Genomic DNA, 23,268 nt, shown 5'->3' on the forward strand with positions numbered 1-23,268 from the left:
AACTATTTGGGTGGTAAATTGGTAGAGTAATGATAACTATTTGTAGAATGCATCAAATTTTAACCTGGTGTGAATGTGCTTTTTCCCTTTTTATGTGCTGTACAATTGAAAAATCCTTTCTAAAGTAAATTTAAAAGCATTGTTATACAAATGATACAAAGCATTAATATACTAGCTTAAAAAATGATTGCATTTTAACTGTGAAAATAGCAACCATATTAACAAGGCTAAATGACAATAATTGCCACTATAAATGATAAAGAGTTGACATCTCACCAAGTAGAAAATCAATTACTCCTGAAATTCACAATAAAAACAGACACCTTTTGATTGGCTTTTGCTTAGTTTATCAATGACATTTTCCATAGTCGGTGTACATCAGAACATCACAGGATGGCTTTTTCTTTGATACAGACACAAAGCACTGTAAACTACCATCGCAGCTGGCATATTGAAGTGTGCAAGTATGGATGTGATGTAGATATCATAAAGGCAATAAAAATTATCCATCATTGTGGCAAAATAGGTTTAGGCATTTTACTGCAGCTATTTGGCTAAGAATCAAAGCTTAAATATTTATAGAAATTACCAGGATTTAAAAAAAAAACAAAATCCTGCATGTATCAGATGTAGAGAACTGCATTTTGTTTAATTGCCACAAAATCCTAAATTATGTAAATTAAGAATACACATGCTGGAATGTGCCATCTAGTGATGACACACAGACTAAAGTATGTTAGAAGAAAGACAGGTTGGAATGTATCAGAGAAACAACATAAACTGGAAGCATGTCATGGTGAGAACACAGGCTGAAGAAGATTATATCACAAACACACACATTGGAGCTCATCATTTAGGAAAAATACATTGGTTGTAGCAAATCATCGGGATAACAACACAGCATGAAGCATGCCATAAAAGAAAACACACAAGTTGGAGCGTGTTACAACAAGAACACTTAGGCTGGAGTTCATTACAGAAGGGCAAAACACAGGCAAGAATGTGTTTCAACGCAGGAATACAGGAACTCACATTATATAATGAGATCAGAGTGGTAGTTCATTAACGTCACATAACTATTAAGATATGTTTTGCCCTTGAAACACACTCCTTTCAGTTTATATGAGTGAGTTTATTTTTAAGCTGGCGTGAAGGTAACAAAACAGACAATAACGCATAACAGGTGCCATGATTTAGATACATGAATTGAACTGGAATCAGCTTTATTTCCTTTTGTGTGATGGTTGAATGTCAACTCTTGGGGAAATATCTCTAAATACTTCCTTGGTCCTGTGCTGTGTGTTGACAACTGTTGGTCAGAGGCAATGAAGCAGAGATATTCTGGAGATACCATAAAGCTCTGTTATGAGAATGGAGTGTGTCTCTCACTGTGCATAGTATACAATGTCCCAGAAGAAGAATTTCATGTCAATTTAGGTCTCCAAACAAAATGTCCCTGTCCTGATATCCTCTGATCAGTAGTTTTGAAAGATAAAACAATAAAGAAGGAATTAATTTAAAATATGAGTATAGAAATGATATTTAGGATTACCTGGCAATCTGGGTCTCTTCCATAAATTAATATTTTAAACTTTAAAAGAATGGGATATTGAATTCATGTACTTCTATCTAATATTAAACATTCTGAATCACTAATCATCCTTCATGAAGTTATAGCTCTTTAAACCTCAAATTTATTGACCATGCCCTCTTTATTTGAAAGTCCAGGGTCAAAATGTATCTAAATAATCATGTTCTGTGTAGCTAGTTCTATGTCTCAGTGAGGAAATGCACTGCCCCTTGTGCCACAGCCATATATCATCAGTTCAACAACAACTTGCATTGCTATAGTGCATTTGTAATGGAAATAATCCCAAAGCGCTCAGATGCAAAGAAAGAGAACACTGGACTCTGTTAGCATAGCTGATCTCAGCTAATGCACCAGTGGGAGCTCTACGGTTGCTGCCAGCTAAGACTCCTTGACCTGCTGACCACCCAGCAACACTGCTGGAAGTGCTTTTCTGTGGACATTGGATAAGGACTAAGTTAGCTTGACTCAATTTATTAACATTTACTATCTAGGTGCAACATGAAAAATGGCAAATTGAAAAGGGGCCACTCCAATCTTTGGAACTCTGCCCTAGCATAAGTCAATGCCTCCAAAAAGGAGGGATGACGAGAAAAAGAGAAAACACAACATTATGTAAATTAAAATTGTACAAGGTTTCAAACTTGTCATTATTTCATTTGTGACGTAATTTAAGCAGGCAGCTCTTCTTGTTCTACATATTTAGTTTGCATCCTTGTTTTGTATCGTTCTCCTTTTGTCTCAATGGGCAAATGTGAACAGTGATTACTAGATGCATACTGCAATTTGGCAGAATATCTTATTCAAGTACAACAGTGTAAAATATGGTCCATTAAAAGCATGATCGGCCTGCCATGATTGCTAGGCCACTTGGGAATCTATTTCTGACATTTGGAGAATTTTTATTTCCTTTTTTTGTTTCCATTTTTGATTTCAATCAATTCCATAGTAGATCTGTTTGCATGATTACCACAAAACTATCACAGTGCAATAAATATGTCCCTTTTGTTTTCGTCTTCTTAAAAAAAGTGGAGGCCTGCACCCACTGTTATCCTCATTCACATGCCAATTTACTGTCAAAACTGGACAATCCTATTGCGAAAGCCTGCAGTGCACACATTGGATAATTGTAGTCCATTGTGAAAACATCTTCTGCCACTCGTCCAAACTGCATTACAATGTAGTCAGCTGATGGGGAAAGTAAGGAAAACATTATTGTTTGTGTGACAACTGCCTTTTCTATATTTCTTATTACAATTCTCTGTGCACTAGCTGTAACAGCAGCACTAAATTAACCAACTTTAGCAGAATTATTCACAGACATGGACAAATTTTCACGGTAACTGTTGATTGTGTGCCAACTACCCTTGGATCAGCTCAATGATTTGTGATCTAGTCTGAATAAAAATAAATGCAGTTATAGGTTGAAAGAAATGCCCCAACCCTGTGGTGCTGTGTGTGTATTGCAGTTCCACAACTTGAGACCACAAAGGATCTCAATATGCTACAGAATTCACAATGCTCTATAGACTGCACTTAATTGTGCAAACTCCTAAACCACCTCTGGAAGCAATGACCACATTAATGTTGTCCTCTTCAGAAAAACACTAAATAAAGTTATTCCCCACCTAATAGATTGCCCTCACTAGCTAATATTTGTTATTTGCTCCCAGACCTGTACCAACATCCCACTGAAACCACCCATCAGAAGAAGTTACACAAGGGTAGGCGAGTGTGACTTTTCTTCCAATATTTCCAATACATTGCACCATCTAAAGTTTTGGATTATTAAAACAGAAGCTAAAAACACATCTTGGCATATTTATTACTTTTCACTGCTCCTGGGACACACCCCTTTTCTGGATGCACCAAAAAATAACTGGGAGTGGAACCCCACTGCTTCCAGGTGAGCACATTACGAAACTGCCCATAGATTTCCAGAGGTTTCCAAAAAATGGCAGGACTGGGATTACGCTTGCAATAACGGCATGCCCAGCTTAACTATTAAGGTGATGGGATGGAGTGGGATGGGTTGCAGGGGGATGGGGGGTGTTTAAGGCCTTTTCACTTTCCTTTGTTCTGACTTTGTTCTGACAACATCCCTCACTCATTCAAACAGAGCACCCCAAGAAAGCTGGCAGTGGGATTTGCACCACAGGCCTCCAATGTGGCAAGACAGAGGTAATTAAACTAACTCTTGGGTTGTGGCAAGGGTAATTGGATGACAACAGAATGGGAACAAATGTCGATTTTTCTCCCCCTGTCTTTCAAACATTTTGCAGTTTCCCCACTAACACCTCATTAAAGATAAATTAAAGGCTGCATTTGCTGCCAGCATTTGTATGCTGATGACAGGCTTGGGTTAACGGCCACAATTTTTAGAGGGCTAATGTGCAGCAGGGCACATGCACGGTCATCACTAGCAGCCAGAGAGTAGAATGTTGTGAATTCCTTTGCTGGACTGACAGTGATGGATTCTGGAAACTCGTTTTACAGGGAACTAAAGGGAAGGACTTACAGACAAGAAACTAAAATCTTTTCCTTGTGGGATATTTTACTGTAGTCATGTAGGTCAGTGTTTCTAAATTCTGTCTCACTATCCCAGTAATGCAAGTGGATTGTAGGTTGCTGTGAGCATTAGACTATATTGCCTCGTCTAATACTCACCTACAGTCCACTTACAATTCTGGGATTAAGAGACAGAGTTTAGAAACGCTCATCAACGTGACTGCAGTAAAATATCCCACAAAGAATTTTAGTTTCCCGTCTGCAACTTTTGAGTTCCAGTCTGCAAGCTCCAGCAGTGACGTCATTGGATTTCTGCACATATGCATACCAGTGCCATCTTGCATGGCATATTGCATTGGCAGAAGGCAGTGTAAAACAAATCAACACACACTGCCAATAGAAATAGGCCCTTTCAGTTTGTTTAGTTCAGTGGTACGTTGCCTTTACTGAACCAAAGCATCCAACAATGCGTTTTGTGCAAGACTCTGATCAACAACTGTAATTGCTACTACCATTAATGACAGACTGCAATCACCAGGATCCTAATATTGCATAGATCCTTCTCCAGAGAAAAGCCAAATGACAATAATGATATTGCAGACTACTTTTAAGTTTAGGTATGAAATTCTACACAACTTTCATTATTCATATTCTCATGACTTATTGATTCCCATGTGACTTCTGTAGTCAAACACACTGGCGTTACAAACATCATATTGGCAGCTAGAAGATAATCTCCATTTACAGGCCACACTTACTGTACATTTCAAAATCAGAATGGCACAGTTGAGTCAACTTTTGCCAAATGTTTTGATTGCTTATTAAACACAATGACATAAACCAGATTACCTGTGTGACAATATTGAAAGAATAAAAAGACATATAACTCTTCTCTCTTCCCAGACACTGTTATGCTGATATAGGAAGCTGGGGCACTGGTTCCTGCACCTGACAATAGTTGATGCAAAATTTCTGATACACAAGGAGAAAACAAGATCCAGCTTTTACTAACGAAGTGTAATTCTTCTTCAATGGGACAGCAGGTGAGAATGAAAGAAAGAATGTGAAGATTGGGCAGAGGGTATCTGTTGTAGAGAGACACACATTGATAGCTAGAGACAGATAGAGCATGCACATGTAAGGGTGGCATGAGAGAGAAGGGGAAAAGAGAGACACACAGAACAAACAAAAAAAAAATCAACAAGCCAAAAGTGGGTCAAGTAAGGAAATAAAATCTGGAGAGAATCTAGGAGACGCCAAGTCTAGCTGAATAATTTTCTTTTTAAAGTAGTAATGGTAGCGGAAACAATCTCAGTGGCATTTTTCTCCTTCCAGTACCTGCAAACTCTCCACTCTCAGCAAGTAGCCAATCAGTATAATCAGAGATAGTTCATTGAATAACCCCAGATTGGCATTTTTCCAGTTTTTTTTGGGTATCCAGCTTTAAGTTGGGAACAAACATTTGCAGCTGGGAAATACAGTTTATAATGTTGCAAAAGAAAAAATATTTTAATTCAGCACTGACCCAGTATGGGCTCAGTATGCAACACGGTAATCTCATTTTGAAGCAAAAAGGCACTGTGAAAGAGCAAAGGAGGGAAGTACTGATGAAATTATCCCAATGTACACACTGAAGTTAAAGATGAATTTCACATTCAGATGAACTTCCAATTACAGGTAAGATTCACAAGCCTGATTCTGAGGTTAGATACTTACGATCATTGTCGTGAACAATTTGAAAGTTCTTGACAGATGCCTGTGTGACTCTTCCGTGGAAATTCAGCACATAAGACTGTGTGTCATCATTCCAAACAGGCACCTTGTTGTGCAGCTCAATTAGGTTTTCCATATTTCTGTTCTGCCACATTAATAGCAAACTTTCGTGCTCCTGTAGGATTTTTTGAAAGCAATAGTAATCACTGCAGAAAATTGCAATATATTTGGCACAGAGAGAATTCAGATGAGACAAAGGAGAACTGGAGGATTAGGCAATGGAAGATAAGTAGCTGCCCATATTTTCAAATTGACAGTCACATGCATTAAAGTTTTCATTTCTGCTGTTATGTTAACAGGTCCTTTTGTAAAAACAAAATGAACACAAAAGGCATCTATAAATGGAAAAAGGAAATTAAAGAGCTAAATTTAAATTTACAAAATGTAGCCAGTTGTAGAAACAGTTGCACATTAGCTATGCAGAACAAGATTATGCAATTAAATTGCAGCCTTCATTTTTTAAGTATCCAACTGCTGTACATTTATTTGTTGAAAGTTTGTTTTGAATTAAATATTGTTATTGTTCAGTAGGGAATGCCACTAGTTGTTTATATCACTGATCACCCTTATCCTTAGAGAAACTATACCAGTATCCAAAAGACCTTAATTCTGGTGTAAAAAATTACACATGCAGGTAGAGTTTATGGCCTTTAAATTTGCTCTTTATATGACACACTGAAAAGCTAAAACCCTCAATTTCTATCCCCCTCAAATGTCTTCTTCCCTTGACAGAATGTAGGCAATTTGCTCCTAAACCACGACCACTAATAAGCCAATCTCAGCATTTCAGTGATTTCCCTATCCCAACCAATCTTTATAGGGATATAATTGGCCTGCCCGAGAAAGGTGTCATGTTCCAGTATATTATGAACTTAGTCAATGCTTTATATAGTCAATACTTTAAAATCAATATAAAGTCAATACTTAATATTTTTAAAACTGAACAAAAGCCTGTGGATTGAAAGCACTAACCTGTCTCAAAAGAAACAAACTGAAGGGTAGCCGAGTTGTGCTGTTAATAATGGAGTTGAACTGCAGACACTTAAGTGGAAACATTAAGTTTATTTACTATGTACTCAGCAGCAACTACACGTGTGCTTTCAACTCCAACTCTATCTCTACATTGTCTGCTGAGGTAGCCCATGCTACTCTCCTATTGGTTACTACAGATCATGTGATCTTCCTTAACAAGCATTATTCTTAAAGGTACATTATACACTAAACAAAGCCATAATTACTACATTCCTCCCCCTTTAACTCAGCTATACATATATTTACAAGTACTCAAGACAACAAAATATTTACACTGGGTAAGAAATTTACAAGTTCAGACTTTCAGGTGGTTTCCTGGTACATATGGAACATCGCAGCTCCACAACTTCAGATTCTTTGTCAGGAACCTCCTTTTCCAGGAGTTGCTTGAACATCAGTTACTTCGGTGGGCACTTGCAGTTCTGTATCCTCCATTCTTACAGGAACATCAGACATGTTAGTCCTGGATTGAGTATCCTCAACAGGAAATGATCATGATCACTGGTGGAACCAAATCTTGGGTCATTTGTCTCTCTCTTCTTTAAATGGTCAACGTTTCCATATGATCCGGCCTTCCAGCTCCATGTGGTATGGCAGAGGTCCAGTCGCCGCACTTATTTCATCCAGTAACCACTTTGGTCTTTCCCCGTTAGTAAATTTCTTCTCATGCCTGTGCCAGTCGTGTTTAGTTTTCTGGCTTCCCTGACTCCTTTCCACCTTCCCCTCTAAATCCGGCATTATTAAGCTCAATCTCGTCCTGAGATGGGGTTTCAACAATAACTCTGCTTGTTGTATGAGGGGTAGTCCTGTAATGAAAAAGTAACCTAGCTTGGTTACTAAGAAATTGCTAGTTAGCTTTCTCATGCCTGCCTTGAATGTTTGAACCACCTTTTCGGCCAGTTCATTTGAGGAAGGGCGATATGGTGCAGTTTTTACATGAGTGATACCATTGAGACCAATAAACCATTGAAAGTCAGCACTCGTAAATGCTGTGTCGTTATTGGAAATGACTACTTCTGGCAGTCCATGAATGGCAAAACTTTGATGTAGTTTCTCAATTGTAGCGGCCAACATTGGTGACTTCACCTCATATTTCCAACCATTTTGAATGGGCACCAACAATGAGCAGAAACATTGTTCCCAAGAAAGGTCCTATGCAGTCAATGTGTAACCACACCCAGGGTCTACCTACCACTCCCAAGGGTATAATATGGCTGTTGATGGCAACTTTTGAGGTGTTGACATTGCACACAATGCTTTACTAAACTCTCTATTTCACCATCCATCCCAGGCCACTACAGATAGCTGCGTGCTAATGGTCTTCATTCGGAAAATTCCAGGATGCGCCCCGTGTTCGGCCAGTTCAATTAAAAGAGGCTCCCTTCCCTTTGGAGGAACTATCACTCTTGCTCCCAACAATAAGATGTCATCTTGGCTGGTTATTTCATGTCTTCTGTTGAAGTATGGTTTCATTTCATCAGATGCAGGCTCCTGTGACCAACCACACAGCACTTGTTCTCGTACTTAAAATAGGACTGGGTCCTGACTTGTCCAGTCTCTGATCTGTCCAGCATATACTGGCGAGGAATCTAATAAATTTAACAGTAAAACAAGTGGAACTGGAACATGCTCATCATTTTCTTGTAAAGGCAAAAGACATTAGTGTTTGCAATTTGATTGCCAGGCCAATGTACGAAATTGTATTCATATGCTTCCAGAATTAAGACCCATCTTCTTATTCTTGCTGAGGCAATGGGTGGTATAGCCTTGTCCTCACTAAGCAATCCTAGCAATGGTTTGTGGTTTGAAAGGATTGTAAAATGGCAGCTATGTAAATACTGGTGAAATTTCTCAACACTAAAGATGATGGACAGGCCTTCTTTTTCTATCTGCAAGTATCCCTTTTCCGCTATGGTGGGCATTCTAGACATGTAACCTATTGGCCGTTCCCTGCCATCGTCCATCCAATGAGAAAGCACTGCTCCCTTTCTGTAGGGAGAACCAATTGTTCCATCTGCTCATAATGCACTAATAGATTGGACAAATGAACACTTGCTTCACCTTTATTAAAGCTTCTTTCTGGGGCGACTCCCAAGACCAATGTTGCTTTTTTTTTAATAGAAAATGAAGGGGGGGGCCAGCACTGTAGACAAATTGGGTAAGAATCGCTCATGTTAGTTGATCATTCCTGGGAATGATTTGAGTTCTGAGGTGCTTCTTTTATGGCTCTCACTTTCTCCTCAGCTGAGTCGAGGCCCTGTGAATCTACCTGGTGACCCAAATAGATTACCTTCCTCACTTGGAATGTGCACTTTTCTTTTCTTAAACGCACTCCAACTTGCAAGAAACTTTTTAAGACTTCTTCTAAGTTTGCCAAATGTTCTTTTTCAGTGAATCCTGTCTCAATACATTGTCTAAATAGACTACAACTTGGGGCAGTAAAGTTTCCATTGTTCTCTGAAAGAGGGCGCAAGCTGAGATGACACCGAAAGGCGATCGTGTATATTGGTATTAATACTGACTAGTTCCCAGGAAGACTTATCCAACTCTAGCTGTTGATAAGCATAACTTATGTCAAGCTTCATGTAGATGGTCCTTCCTGCCATTTGGCATACAGGTCTTCGATTTTTGGAATGGGGTGCCTGTCTAACTTAGCTACTTTATTAACTGTCAATTTGTAGTCTCCATAAATTTGGATGCTTTAGTCGGGTTTCAGGGCGGGGACTATGGGTGCTGCCCATTCTGAGAACCGCACAGGTTGTATAATGCCCAGTTTCTCTCGTCTGTCCACTTCAGTGTTTGATTTTCATCACAGTGCATATTGCACTGGTCTCGCCTTCAAGAAGCGAGGAGTTGCTTCTGGATCCACATGAAATTTTTCCTGCAGGCCTGGATTTTCCCCAATTTTGTCCTTGAAGGCGGTGGAGTACTTTCAAAGTAGCTCTGGTAGTCTGCTTGCTCTCAGCTGCAAAATTTCAGCCCATTCTAATTTAATCTCCTTTAACAAATTTCGCCCAGGAGGCTTAGCCCTTCACCTGCTACCACCATCAAGGGTAGCTTTGCCGAATGGCTTCCATAATGGACAGTTGTTCTGCTTATGCCTTTTATTTGAATGTCTTCACAGGTATATGTTTTGAGCTTGGCAGCTGTTTCTTCTAAACTTAATTGACGTTCACCTATATTTAAATATTTGAAGGTAGGTTCCGCAATTACTGTAGTGGAAGCTCCTGTGTCCACTTCCATTTTAACAGGTTTGCCATTTACTTTCACTGTGACAAATACTGGCTCTGTCTTTCCAGCTTTCAGATTAAACAATGAGTAAATGTCTGAATTTGTTGTTTCAGGTTCTTCTACATTGTAGATTTCTTCTTTTGTTTACAAGCCTGCTTGAATCTTTCCTTACAGTTCCTCATTGTATGTCCATTTCTGTGACAATAGTAGCATTTGATTTTTTTAAGCTGCCAATCACTAAAAGACTGCTTGCTTCCACCTCTATTAACATTAATCTTCAATTTTGCTGCTGTTATTTTTCTTTATTCTTCGGCTAGCTGGGGCTGTTTCCCGCTTCTCGGCAGAGTCTGGCATTTTTGCGCCCTTTTCGGCTGGGGTTTCCCACCTGATGTGGAGGATGGCACACCTTGTATTGCTTTCGAATCTCTTACTGCGTTTTCTATGGCCAGTGCCATCTCTCGCGCCTTCTTGAAATCCAAATTCACTTCGGACAATAATCTTTCCTGAATAGTATCCTCAGTTATAGCACACACTAAATGAGCTCCGAGCATGGTTGTTGAGAGATGTACTGAACTCTCAATGTTCCGTTAGCTGCTTCAAATTTACTACGTAGATTGCAATTGACTCACCCAGGACTCTATTTCTCGAATTAAACCTGAATCTCTACATCATGACCGAGGGCTTTGGTTGAAAATGACCCTTCACAAGGTCCACCAATTTATTGAAATGCTTCGAATCTGGGGCACTGGGTGATAGTAAACTTCAAATCAAACTGTAGGTTTCACTCCCACATGCGCTTAAGAAGATTGCTCGCTTCTTCCCTGCCCCCGTAATCTCATTCACTTGAAAAAAGAACATGAGGCGTTCTATGTAATGAGACCAATCATCAGTGGTTGGGTCAAAAGGATAAATTATCCCAATTGTGGCTTTCTGAGAGGGGATAGCTTCTTTAATTCTAATACAGCTTGCTACTTACAATCACTGGGCAAGGTACAATGCCGATTTCTTTCTAACTTAATTGCTTCTGTTCAATCCCGTTTTATCCTCATCGCCAGTTTTTTAAGGGCGGCCAAGTTGTGCTGTTAATAATAGAATTGAACTGCAGACACTTAAGTTTATTTACAATGTGCTCAGCAGCAACTGCATGTATGTTTTCAACTCCATCTCTACACTGTCTGCTAAGTTAGCCCGCACTACTCTCCTATTGGTTACAACAGATCATGTGATCTTTCTTACCAAGTATTATTCTTAAAGGTACATTACACATTAAATAAAACCATAATTACTACAGGGAGATTCTAAACTGATGCTGAATCAATGCTATTCCTGAAATTAATTCAAAAGAGTAATCTTGAATTGAATGGGTCATTCAAACGCAAAGACACTGGCTACCTCAAACTCTCAACATGTCAAAAGGCAACTCAAGTGGTTGGAATATCACCCTCTGTTTGAAAAAAGGACTTCAAATTTATGAGTGTCACATGATGGGACTGCCACGTTTGTTGTCTGCAGAAGAAGTTGCTTGCAGACAGAAAGAATTGCACCGAACGCCATTGAACTAGCTGCAAGTCATCCTAGCATCCAAGGTAACAAAACAGCAATACCTTGAAAGTGGGAGAAGGACACTGTCTCCAGCCTGTTCCAACTTAGAGAACTAACCTACTGAAAATTTGATGACAAGAAACCTTGCAGCTTACTGAGAACCCTTCCCTCTACCAGACTTTTACTTCAACATTAAAGCATCACCTCCATCTAAGAAACTGCAGCTTGCCACAAAACATACTGCGATAATTATAAGTTACAACCGCAATGTTCTACCTTTGTCTGCATATAATCTTTGTGTCTGTGAGAGTGTGAGTGAGACGAATAAGTGAGACATCATGTTCTATAATCCAGGGCAAGTGCACAATAATAAATAATCATCTTTATTTTAAAACTCACAAAAAGTTTGCTGCTGGGACTACTGAAATTCTCACGACAAGGATATGAAAACACACACCTTGTATATACCAACGCACTGAGTAGAGGCAGTAGAAAGGAACACAAATTTTGTCCGTGACAGAGGATAGAACATTAGTCGACCTGCCTAATGGAGGCTAAAACATAATCAGCATAGGGAAACTAAATTTTTGTCCCTCTTACTCTAATGGTGTTGCTATAAGAGAACAGGTACTCTGAAAATGTATTTAAAATCTATGTAAGGTGGGATTTGGGTGTACAGTTAGTTGAATTACTATGTTAACCTGCGAAACTTAAATTTGAATCCAGGCTGTGTAAGAATTTCTGCCAGGACAAATGTTCTAAGTGAAATGAGTCTTTGGCAGCTTTAATTCAGAATTGTTTGAAATTAATACAGAAGCAAAGTACTGCAAATACTGGGAATCTGAAACTAAAGGGAAAATAAACTTTTGTCCATGGTGTCTCTTACTGGTCCTGAAATATACACTATCATCACGCTGTCCAATTGCAGGTCATTGGCTTGAAATGTTAACTCTGTTTCTCTCTCCATTAATGCTAGCTGACCTAAGTATTTCCAGCATTTTATGTTTTTAATTTTAAATTTCATGTTTTCTTACAGCAACACTGTTTAATCAGCATACCAACAGTTCCTTGAAACTCTACTGGTATGATTACATATAACCTGATTTTAAATACCCCTCAACCATGAAGATCTAACTTTTTCTAATGACTTACATTGCGAGGTCTAATGGGCACTCGTTCATGACTCATGCTCATTCCTGGAATGACAACAGTCATTTTTCGTGGCCCTTTAAAGCCAAGGACATTGGTCTCCTAGAAAGAATGAAAAATGCAACTAATTCAATTAATAATTCACGGTCATCTTATTATTCATGAACACTGAAACCTTCTTCATATTGCTGAGGAAATTTAAAACCAAATGTACTTTGACAATGACTCCTGTAATGATTAATTTTCTTAAATTTAAATAAAAAGCTAGGAAACAAGAGGCATGCTTGAAGTATATGTTTTTGAAGTGGGGTCTGCAAGGTCAGCAGATTTCTGCCCAAGATGTCACCAGGGAAACCTAAAAGTGCTGTACCTGGAGAGGAATAATGTCAGATATGAACATGTTGAGGAGTAATGCTGAATGTAACAGTGTTGTACCTGCAGACTATTACAGGGTAAGTGCCCATTATTCATTGTAATTATTGTTACAATGAACTATTGATGTGACTGAGAGTACACATCATTCACTATAATTATTTTTATACCAAGGCATTTTTTTTCGAAAAAGTGTGGTTGTCCCCAGTCTGAATACATTATTTTATTCATTCATGGGTGTGGGCATCACTGGCTAAGTCAGCATTTATTGCCCATCCCTAATTGCCCTTGAGGTGGTGGTGGTGAGCTGCCTTCTTGAACCGCTGCAGTCTATGTGATGTAGATTCATCCACAGTGCTGTTAGGGGAAGAGTTCCAGCATTTTGACCCAGCAACAGTGAAGGAACGGTGATATATTTCCAAGTCAGAATGGTGAGTGATTTGGAGGGGAAGTTGCAAATAGTGTGTTCCAAATGTCTGCTGTCCTTGTCCTTCTGATGGCAGCAGTCGTGGGTTTGGAAGGCGCTAAGGAGCCTTGGTGAGTTCCTACAGTGCATCTTGTAGATGGCACATATTGCTGTCACTGTTCATCGGTGGTGGAGAGAGTAAATGTTTGTGGGTGGGGTGCCAATCAAGGTGGGCTACTTTGTCCTGGATGGTGTCAAGCTCAAGTGTTGTTGGAGCTGCACTCATCCAGGCAAGAAGAGAGTATTCCATCTCACTCCCTTGTAGATGGTGAACAGGCTTTGGCGAGTCATGAGGTGAGTTACTCATCGCAGGATTCCTAGCCTCTGACCTTCTCCTGTAGTCACAGTATTTATACGGCTGTTCCAGTTAAGTTTCTGGTCAATGGCAACCCCTAGGATGTTGATAGTGGGGGATTCGGTGATGGTAATTCCATTGAATGTCAAGAGGCAATGGTTAGATTATCTCTTGTTGGAGATAGTTATTGCCTAGCACTTGTTTGGCACAAATGTTACTTGCCACTTGTCAGCCCAAGCCTGGATATTGTCCAGGCCTTGCTACGATGCACATGGACTGCTTCAGTATCTGAGGAATTGCAAATGGTTAATATTGTGCAAGATTTCTGCAGCAACAAGCTTTTTCCTTATTTTTTGTGTTCAAGATGAGGGATGTTAGTTCTGGAAAAAGGAACACTTTCTGCTTCAGACAATTGGTGTCAGAATCAAGCACCTACTAGTAACCCTATGGCTCTCTGATCAGGGTTATAAGTATACTGTACTGCCAATTAGTGCCAAACAACAAGCAGTTTTGTACTGAGGATTTATACCTGATTTAAAACTGAGTTGAGGCAATCCAAATTAGTTTTAATTTAGGATCCTTACACTCAGCTCATGAGGCTGGATTGACTTTATAACTAGGCTTCAGGAGGTTAAAAAGGTTTGTAATTAACCAGTTACACCATCCAGTCTCACATTCACTTTAGTTTGTATTTGTTCATGTGATATGGGCATCACTTGACCATCTCTAATTGCCCTCAAGAGGTGGGAGTGAGCCACCTTGTGTACCTTCCAAAGGCCATTTCAGGGGACAATTAAGAGTCAACTACATTGGTGTGGGTCTGAATTCACATTCAGGGCCAAATTCAATAAGAATGGCAGATTTCCTTGCATAAAGGCCATTTGAGAAACAGATGTGTTTTTACGAATATCTGGTCATTTCATGATCACCATTATCATATTACATTAAGAAAGTGATGTCAGGGCAACTAGCCATCATTACCTGTGACCAATGTTCTGTGTAAAATTTTGAAGTTATACACAGCACTTTTTTGTGAAGCTGCATGGCCACCCACACACATAGCTTAACAGAAACATTGCCTGTAGCTACTATTCTTCACCGTTGTTCCCATGTAACTGCTATTTCTCTATGTGGCAACAAGACAACATAGAGGATTATAAATGGCCTGCAACACCATTACAGATATATTTTGACAATCTTGCTCAGGCTGTAACTGTAGAACTGAGTATAAACCCATAGGACTTCAGTACTGTTTATTGAGCTGTCCAAATTAGGCACCGCAGACTTTAGAATGATAAAATATTCCACTGTTGTAATACTTACATAGCAAATTGCAGCTAACTCCTGTCTAGTATTGGCTTCATCGAGCAATCCAACTGCTTTTGCAGGATTTACTCCGTTATCATAGATCGTAAATTTAGTTCCCATTAAATTTGACCTGATGGAAAAGAAATTCAACACAATATGAACAAACAGTTATCCACAGCAAAGGCACAAGTGATCGAGTATTCTGAAATGCACAGACATAAGAAATTTTTATCTGTTTGCTTACACCAGTGAAAATGAACAATTGTATAACCAGTGATAAGATACTTGTAGTGACATTGGCTGGGATTTTCCACTCCCATTCGTGACGGGTGTCATGGCAGACAGCAGCAGAAAATTCACGTGAAAACCAAAAATCAGTTTTATGGTGTTGAAAACCAGATCGCAACTGTGCGCTCCAGCCATCAACGGTGGGCCACATTTCCCACCACGGAATATCATTTCAATATTTTTACATGTCATTATAAGGTCTCCTCACCAGAATCATCCCCCAAGCTAGATCATCCGGGCACGTCGGTGTGCAATTAGAACGATGTGTTTCACAATGGGATATAAGCGACTTGCACCTTGAGGGGAGGAGATGCAGGGGGTGGGGGAGAAAAATTGAACAGTGTAAGTGGCCTCAATATGGGGATGGTGTGGTCCACATGGGCCACAGGCACATCCACTTCAAAATTTTCAGGGGCTAACAAAGTGACATGCACCAGAAGCACAGTGGGGTCAAGGAATACAGGGGGGGTGGATAGGAAGGTCTGACAGGGTGGGGAACCTGAACATGAAGATGGGAGGGGTTTCCATACTCTCACAGGGAGGGTCCAAGTTGGTCTGGCAGTGAAAGTTCTGCATCACCATCTTTCATTCTGCAGTGGTGGCACAGTTCTAAATTAAAATGAGGAGAAGCTCTACTGGTGAGGGCTCTGCAGGCAGATTGTAAGGCAGCTGCATGCACTGGCCGAGGCGGGGGGTGGGGGGGGGGGGGGCAGCGCTGATTACACTGCCACACAACTGAACTGTGCATTCCCAAATGAGGAGAGAGGCACAGCTGAGACATGTTAGGATCCTTTCAATGACAGTGCAGCGAATCAGTAAAATTAAGTAATGACGCCCATTCATGTGAGACTAATCCCACAGGGTGGCATTAATTGGTCTCCTTGTTTTAACCCCTTGTTTGCAGAGTAATAATGAACTCCATAGCAAGTGGCCAAGCTTCAGAAGCCAGTTAGAAAGTTGGTGCTGGATGGTTCAATGAAGAGAAGCCCCAGGCCCCCCTTAAATAATCTCATTCCCTGAATGAGCATTTACCATCACGTTTATTCCCAAGACTGTAATATTACAGTGCAGTGAATGAGGCTCCCAGTGCCTGGGTTGAAAGCAACACATCCAAGCACCTAGCCAAAGCCATCAGTTGGTCATGTGCTTGGGGTCAGGCTGGGGGGTGCTGCTGTTGCTGGGGTGGGGGACCTTGATACACACCCTGTACTGGCCATTGTTTCAGAGACAAGTACCCTCCAACATGGGAACAAAGCCCTTGAATCCACATTCGCTGACGAGTCACTGACAGAAAGAGGATCTTTGGAGACTAATGCTGACCACTTGCCTGTTTCTCACTGATGCTGCAGAGAGGAGACCAGCAGGAAAATGGAGTCTGGATTTGCTATTGCTTCCATTATCGCTCACAGGCATGAGAGAAGGAGAAGATTGGACAGAGGTGCCTGGATCGCCAAAGGGAGGGACAATACCCTCCAGACCAAAGGCCAACAGAGTCTTCTTCAGATGCAGGGGATGAGGCTCATAGAGACGTCATGCTTAGGCAGCTCGCAAGACCCAGGGTCTACAGAATCCACGTCTTATCTGCAGATGAGCGAGAATCAGTGTCACCGACAGCTCAGCATGCCCAGGGATCTGATAACTCTTATTTGCCACATTCTCCAGGAATTGGCAACGCGGAAACTGGCAGGGCATCCATTGCTGGTGGCTCTAAAAGTAGCAGCCGCTCTGAACTTCTATGCCACTGGCTCCTTCCAGGACAGCAGTTGGACCTCTGTGGGGTCTCTCAAACATCCACGCACAAATGCATTTATGAGGTCACAGGTGCCCTTTTTGCCAATGCCCACAATCAGAGATCAAGCAAGCCAGGACACCAGAGCACTGGGCTTTGCTGAGATTGGATTGCCACAGGGTCCAGGGTGCCATAGATTGCACTCACATGGCTATAGAAGCTCCCTGGCAACAAGTACTGCAAACATAAACCGGAAAGGCTACCACTCGCTCAATGTACAGCTGGTCTGTGACCATAAGAAACTGATTATGCAGGTTTGCGCCAGATACCCAGGGAGTGACAATGTTTATACATCGAGTAGGTTACAGATCCTGGACATCTTCGAGGGACCACAGGATCTGGGCTGGCTCCTCGGGGACAAAGGGTACCCACAAAGGAAGTGGCTGATGATGCCCCTTCAGTGGCCTCAGACTCCTGCAGAGAGATCGTACAACAAGGCTCATGCCACTACTCAAGCATTGGTGGACCACATCATAGGAATCCTAAACATGCAATTCTGAGGCCTGGACAGAGCTGGCAGAGCAATTCAGTACAGTCCCCAGAGGGTCTCACAAATCATCGTGGCTTGCTACGTGCTGCACAATCTGGCCTTGCAAAGTGGGGTAGACTTGCCAGATGATGAGAGGGAGGAGCTGCATGACCTTGAAGGGGACGAGAGTGATGAGATTGAGGAATCCGAGGCTGCAGGGGACAAGGCAGGTGCATAAGGCGCTGATAACCACTAGGAGCATGATGAGTGGTAGTTAGTACCCTATTTGACATAAGCCCTCCTTCATGGGCCAGCGTGAGCACCAGTGCTGAAATTCCTCTCATTTCGCCCATGCACTTCAATATGAGAGTGAATAGTTACACATCAGGCCCACATTGTCCTGATCCTTTGAAGGATGATGAACCCTTGGCAGCATGTGTCCTTGCTGAGATGGGGTGCTAACTGGAGAGGTGGGGTGTCCTGGCATCAGGCATCAGAAAGTGCTGCCTCTTCAAGCTTCTCTCCAGCATACCAGTGGCAGCAGCAGCCTACAAGAGCCAGGTGCTGTCGGTCAATCCTCAGTGTTCTCATAGCTGTATGCCTTCAACGTAACAAGGTTCCTCAAGGAAATCCATCTCAAGCAACAGAATATGCACTCTGTGTAACATCGATGGTGAATCAGATAATTCACACCTGGGGCAAGGCAGTCGGTGATGTTCCGCTGCTGTGAATCCATTTAGAAATGACTCAGTCATCTATGGTGCATTCTTCCAAATTACACTGACATCTGGCACTCTAGTTAGGGATCCTGGGCTGCATTTATCCTCAGCTAAAGATGAATGTGGACCACCTGAGCATGAAGCTGTCAAACACATGCCTGCCAAACATTAAAATGGCTCCTCTTTAATGCTGACATTGTGTCCTCATGTCCAGTCCTGGTCCTTGCCAAGTCCACAACGCATAGACATCATTAAGCTTTCAAGGGTACGCATCATTGTTAATAAATAGCACATTTCAACTTCAGTACATCCTCGCTCCTATCCCATTGCTCCCTTACATATTGTCTGAACCATGTGCGCTTCCAGAGCATGCTCAAACCCTCTATTGGCCGCCAGAAAACACCTTTTGGAATTAGAATCAGTGACCTAGGCGAGTACTCAGGTGAGGGGACACACAGCGCTGCATCCCTAGTTTGTGACGAGAGCCTTGTCCCCGCAAGGCACACAACCACAAGGTGAGAGGCGCACAAGATTGGATGTTTGAGCGCCAGGACTATAATGTAGCTGAGAGGGGCTGAGTTTCATCACCTTGAGATGGCAAGGTGCCCCCACTTTTGGTAAGCTTAGCAGACATACACTCAATGTCAAAAACATGGTTGTCTGACAGAAGCACACAAAAGCTCTGAGTATGGGCTCATGCCGTGACAACCCTGCTGATTCAGAACATTTGGATTTGCACGATATGACGCTTCTCCATGCGTGAACACGTTTCTTTAGACACTGCAACTGCATCTTTCAAGAATGCAGACGATATAGGCCTCAATCTTACACAGCTGAGAATACATATGATATGACCCTGCAAAGCATGTGAACGAGGTTCGTTCCACAAACACACATAACATTAAGTTTGAGACATCACTGATGTCGAGAATGATGTACAAAAGGGACACACACTGTGGTGATATGGAAGCAACTACATAGATGAGAGGCCCATGATAGCGACATCTATGATGAGCAGTGGGAAGAGGCCATGGTATCACACCTGATTGACAACAGCGCAGCTCATCATAAAAAGGAGACATACACAAGAGGAAATGTGAAATGGGTGTGTTCTGTTTACATTTGTGTAGATTACATACCTGTTGTGAACACCCGTGCCACCAATGTACTCTTAACTTTATAACTTTCCTAACCCTACCGCTACATCTTGGTACTTACCCAACAGGAGGCAGTGGCCTGCTGCGCCCTTTTGTCTGTGATGACATTGGCAGGCGTCCCCTCGATGGCTGAGATCTGGAGGGCCCCAGCCTTCTTTGGGTGTCCTGCTGCACCCTCCTCAGCCTGTGGGGCTGGAGGGGACAGGGTCACAGGGATGGGGATTTGGATTGGCCTGACTGTGTCGGAGTCACCCAGGTGGCTGCCCCCAGGGTGCCCAGCTACTGGTCCTCCTCCTCCCTATGGGTGCCCAAGGGCCCCTTGCTGACTCCTTGAGGAGAAGGGGCAGCTGGAGTGAGATCTAGATGCCCTGCGCCCCCTCTCGCATGGCCACTGATGGATGCCACCAAGGGCTACAGCAATGGAGTGCTGCTCCTGCGGTAATGCAGGACCAATGTCCTGGACCAAGATCCCACTGTGGCCGCCAACCTGCCAGTGTTGAACTTGGTGCATTGGCATACCGGTGCTATCACCTTCGACTGACCACAGACAGGCTCCTCCATCGTATGTTGCAATCTGAGGAATGCAGCTGACATCCCTTCCTGATATTCCCTTGGCTGTCACTGCAGCTCCAGTAACGGATTTAGGGCTGAGTCCTGAGGCTCATCATCTCAGTCGGACTCAGCAGAATCGTGGCCCCCAGCAGTCCTCAGAGTGCCGGCAAGTTCGTATGTCCCCACATCTGCCTGCTGTGGACCAGATTGTGCACTTTAAATCTCTCTTATTCCAGCCCAAGAATGTCAATTTAGCCAAACTCAACAGCACACCTTACATACACTAGTGGAACATTGCTACTACATATATTATCCAATCTCGTAGCATTGCTGAGTTAAGATTATCAATTGTGACTATTTTGCCTATTTATGCTAGCTGAGAAATTGTTTTAGACTCACTATAAAAAAAACTTTCTTCTGTGAATAAAAAAAAAATTAATTTGGCCAAGTCTCTGAGAAAAGGGGCACTGCACAAACCCACTGCATTGCCAAGTCCTTAAAAGGTCTATATTCTTTTTATTCATTCATGGGATGTGGATGTCACCGGCTAGGCAAGCATTTGTTGCCCATCCCTAATTGCCCATGAGGTGGTGGTGATGAACTGCTTCCTTGAACCGCTGCAGTCCATGTGATGTAGGTACAGCCACAATGTTGTTAGGGAGGGAGTTCCAGGATTCTGACCCAGCGACAGTGAAGGGACAGCAATACATTGCCAAGTCAGGATGGTGAGTGACTTGGAGGGGAACTTCCAGGTGGTGGTGGTGTTCCCATGTGTCCACCGCCCTTGTCTGTTTAGATGGCAGCTGTTGTGGGTTTGGAAGGTGTTGTCTAAGGAGCCTTGGTGAGTTCCTACCCAAAACGAAAGCTGTGAACTGAATTAGTACCTGCTCAGCAATTCCTCAATGTGCAGTATTTAAATAAACCAACTATTTAAGAAAAATTGAAGTCAATGTCCAATGGTTGAATCATAAAATCCAGTATATTGATGGGCCAATGCAACATTCATATAACACATTTATGCAACTCGGCAACATTAATCATTTCAGTGCACAGGTTATTTACCAAACTTTGCAGCTTATAAAATCCTTTAGCGTTTGTGCAGGACTTTATAAAAGATAATTCATAATTTACTATCCCATCAAAAGATACCAACCTTAATTTTCCTACGTAGCTGTCAGCTTCTCGTGACAAGTCTGTCGCATCAACGGATATCAGATAATTAGAAGTTTTGCTCTTTTTCCTTTTTCTTCCAGCTAACAAAAACAGCTGTGTAAAACAAAGTAATAACATTTTCAAAGTTTTCTTCTCATCACAACCAGTTGCTCCACTCTATCAGTCTCCAGTCATAATAGAAACCCATTAGGAAATGTGTTTGCTCTTCAAAGATTTGAGTTATTCAATGTGTTCATCAAGGTGAAGAACTCACTGCTGCAAAATATGCATACTAATGAAATTCAAGGTTAATCTTCCAAATATGCATTAGTGGCAGGTGAAGTCCCCTGAAGGAAACATGTTTGGGAAAATTATCCCTCCTCCCACCCCAGATCAACTTCAAGCACTCCCCAAGTCAAATGTAGAGCAAAGCTCTCTCATTTATACTGTCAGAATTATTACAGAATTTGTGCATGCTCAAAAAATTTGGTCTGTAAAAATAAATGAATTGCAACATTAATACATGATGTATGCACTATCCCAGATATTGCATTAACATGAGCTTTGGTTGCAAGTAAAACAATGTACCTGCAATGCCAAATTGTGATGATCTTTGACCCAGAAGCAGTAACAGGAAGGAAAATTGGTAATTATGTTTGCGGAATATGTAACTGTTCTTAAAAAATGTTTGAAAAAAACTTTTAAGAGTTTGTATCACTTGTAAAGGGATTAATTATAATTGTTGGATAACAAATACTAGCCCATGTGATCTGGTGATCCTTGACCTGGAAGCAGCACCAATAGGAAGGAAGTTAAAATATGGAGGCCATGTGGCAGGCAGACAGAAAGAGAAGCAGAGGCAGGAGAGCTAGAGAGTAGAGTTGAGAAGGTTCTGGAAGGAAGTGCATCATTTGGGGAAGATTGCATAGGTGGAACCCTAATTATGCGGAAGCTGCTGCCTGTGGAGAATCAACTAAGTCCTTGAAGGAAAACGACTGGAATTCAGCTTGGAAGAACTGTGCAGCTGAAACTTGGATTGTACAGGTGTTAGGAGTGCCAATAACAGTGCTTCCCAAACCTTTCCCACGGTGATCCCATTTCAACGCTTGAAAATTGGTGCAATCCCATAGTGAAAGCAGTGAGGAAGAATTGTTGAGCAGGGGTCACAACCCATGATTTTGGAACCCCTGGCCTATAAGATTTGTGAGGTAGTTTTGTGGTGTCTGCTATTCCGTATATAACTTATAGTTTGTACCAGGTGTGATTTTCCTGCTAATTGGTGTTTAATTTACATTGATTTATGTTCCAATAAAAATGATAAAAAGCATAATATTGTTCAGTTAATTTCTTCATTTGGAGGTGCTTTGGCAAATTTGATTTATTTGGTTTACAGATTCCCATGGGGATCATAACACAAATCCAATTTAAAACACAAAGACAAACCGCTCTGCCATTACACCTGCTTCTGTGCATTACCTTGCTGGTCCTTTGTAAAGAAATTCAGTTCCTTAGACTCACATCTCAAAGAAGTTTAATCAAGATTATAGTTCCATTAGCCACATCAGCTAAGTTTGTGCCTGAGTGAAAATACCAATTTCGTAACTACGTAGCTAGCTTGTGCTGTTGGTCTTTGTTTATACAGGAAGTGAGTTGAGACAGCCCAAACTCGTGCTATAGAATGTAGAAGATTTATTTATTAGGTAAGGCTCTTGAGAAATGTGTCTCTATTAGTGAGTCATGAGCCTCCCTTGTGCATATCATATTGTGCTTCGTCTGCAGTCCCTCAGGGTCTTATCGTATTCCACCTGGTCAGCAGCCCCCTCCAAATCCTCATCCTCAGAGAAGGCATCCCGTTCCAGATGTCCTCATTGTTCAAAG

At 41.6% G+C, this 23,268-nt stretch overlaps 1 protein-coding gene across 4 annotated transcripts in view; it reads right to left on the reverse strand.

Annotated features, from left to right (window-relative positions):
* Positions 1-330: 330 nt before the first annotated feature.
* LOC121293411 (tubby-related protein 3-like) overlaps positions 331-23,268 on the reverse strand; it is a 142,040-nt gene continuing 119,102 nt past the window's right edge. For all 4 annotated transcript variants that reach the window (XM_041216472.1, XM_041216474.1, XM_041216471.1 and 1 more), the window contains 5 exons: positions 21,392-21,504; positions 15,280-15,394; positions 12,827-12,925; positions 5,813-5,984; positions 331-2,776 (listed from right to left, as the gene is read on the reverse strand). In XM_041216472.1, the coding sequence (XP_041072406.1) occupies positions 2,643-2,776; positions 5,813-5,984; positions 12,827-12,925; positions 15,280-15,394; positions 21,392-21,504 (633 nt within the window). In that variant the 3' untranslated portion in view covers positions 331-2,642. The remainder of the gene's footprint in view (positions 2,777-5,812; positions 5,985-12,826; positions 12,926-15,279; positions 15,395-21,391; positions 21,505-23,268) is intronic.

The sequence above is a fragment of the Carcharodon carcharias genome, chromosome 21, assembly GCF_017639515.1.
Source record: "Carcharodon carcharias isolate sCarCar2 chromosome 21, sCarCar2.pri, whole genome shotgun sequence".
NCBI classification, from domain to species: Eukaryota; Metazoa; Chordata; class Chondrichthyes; order Lamniformes; family Lamnidae; genus Carcharodon; species Carcharodon carcharias.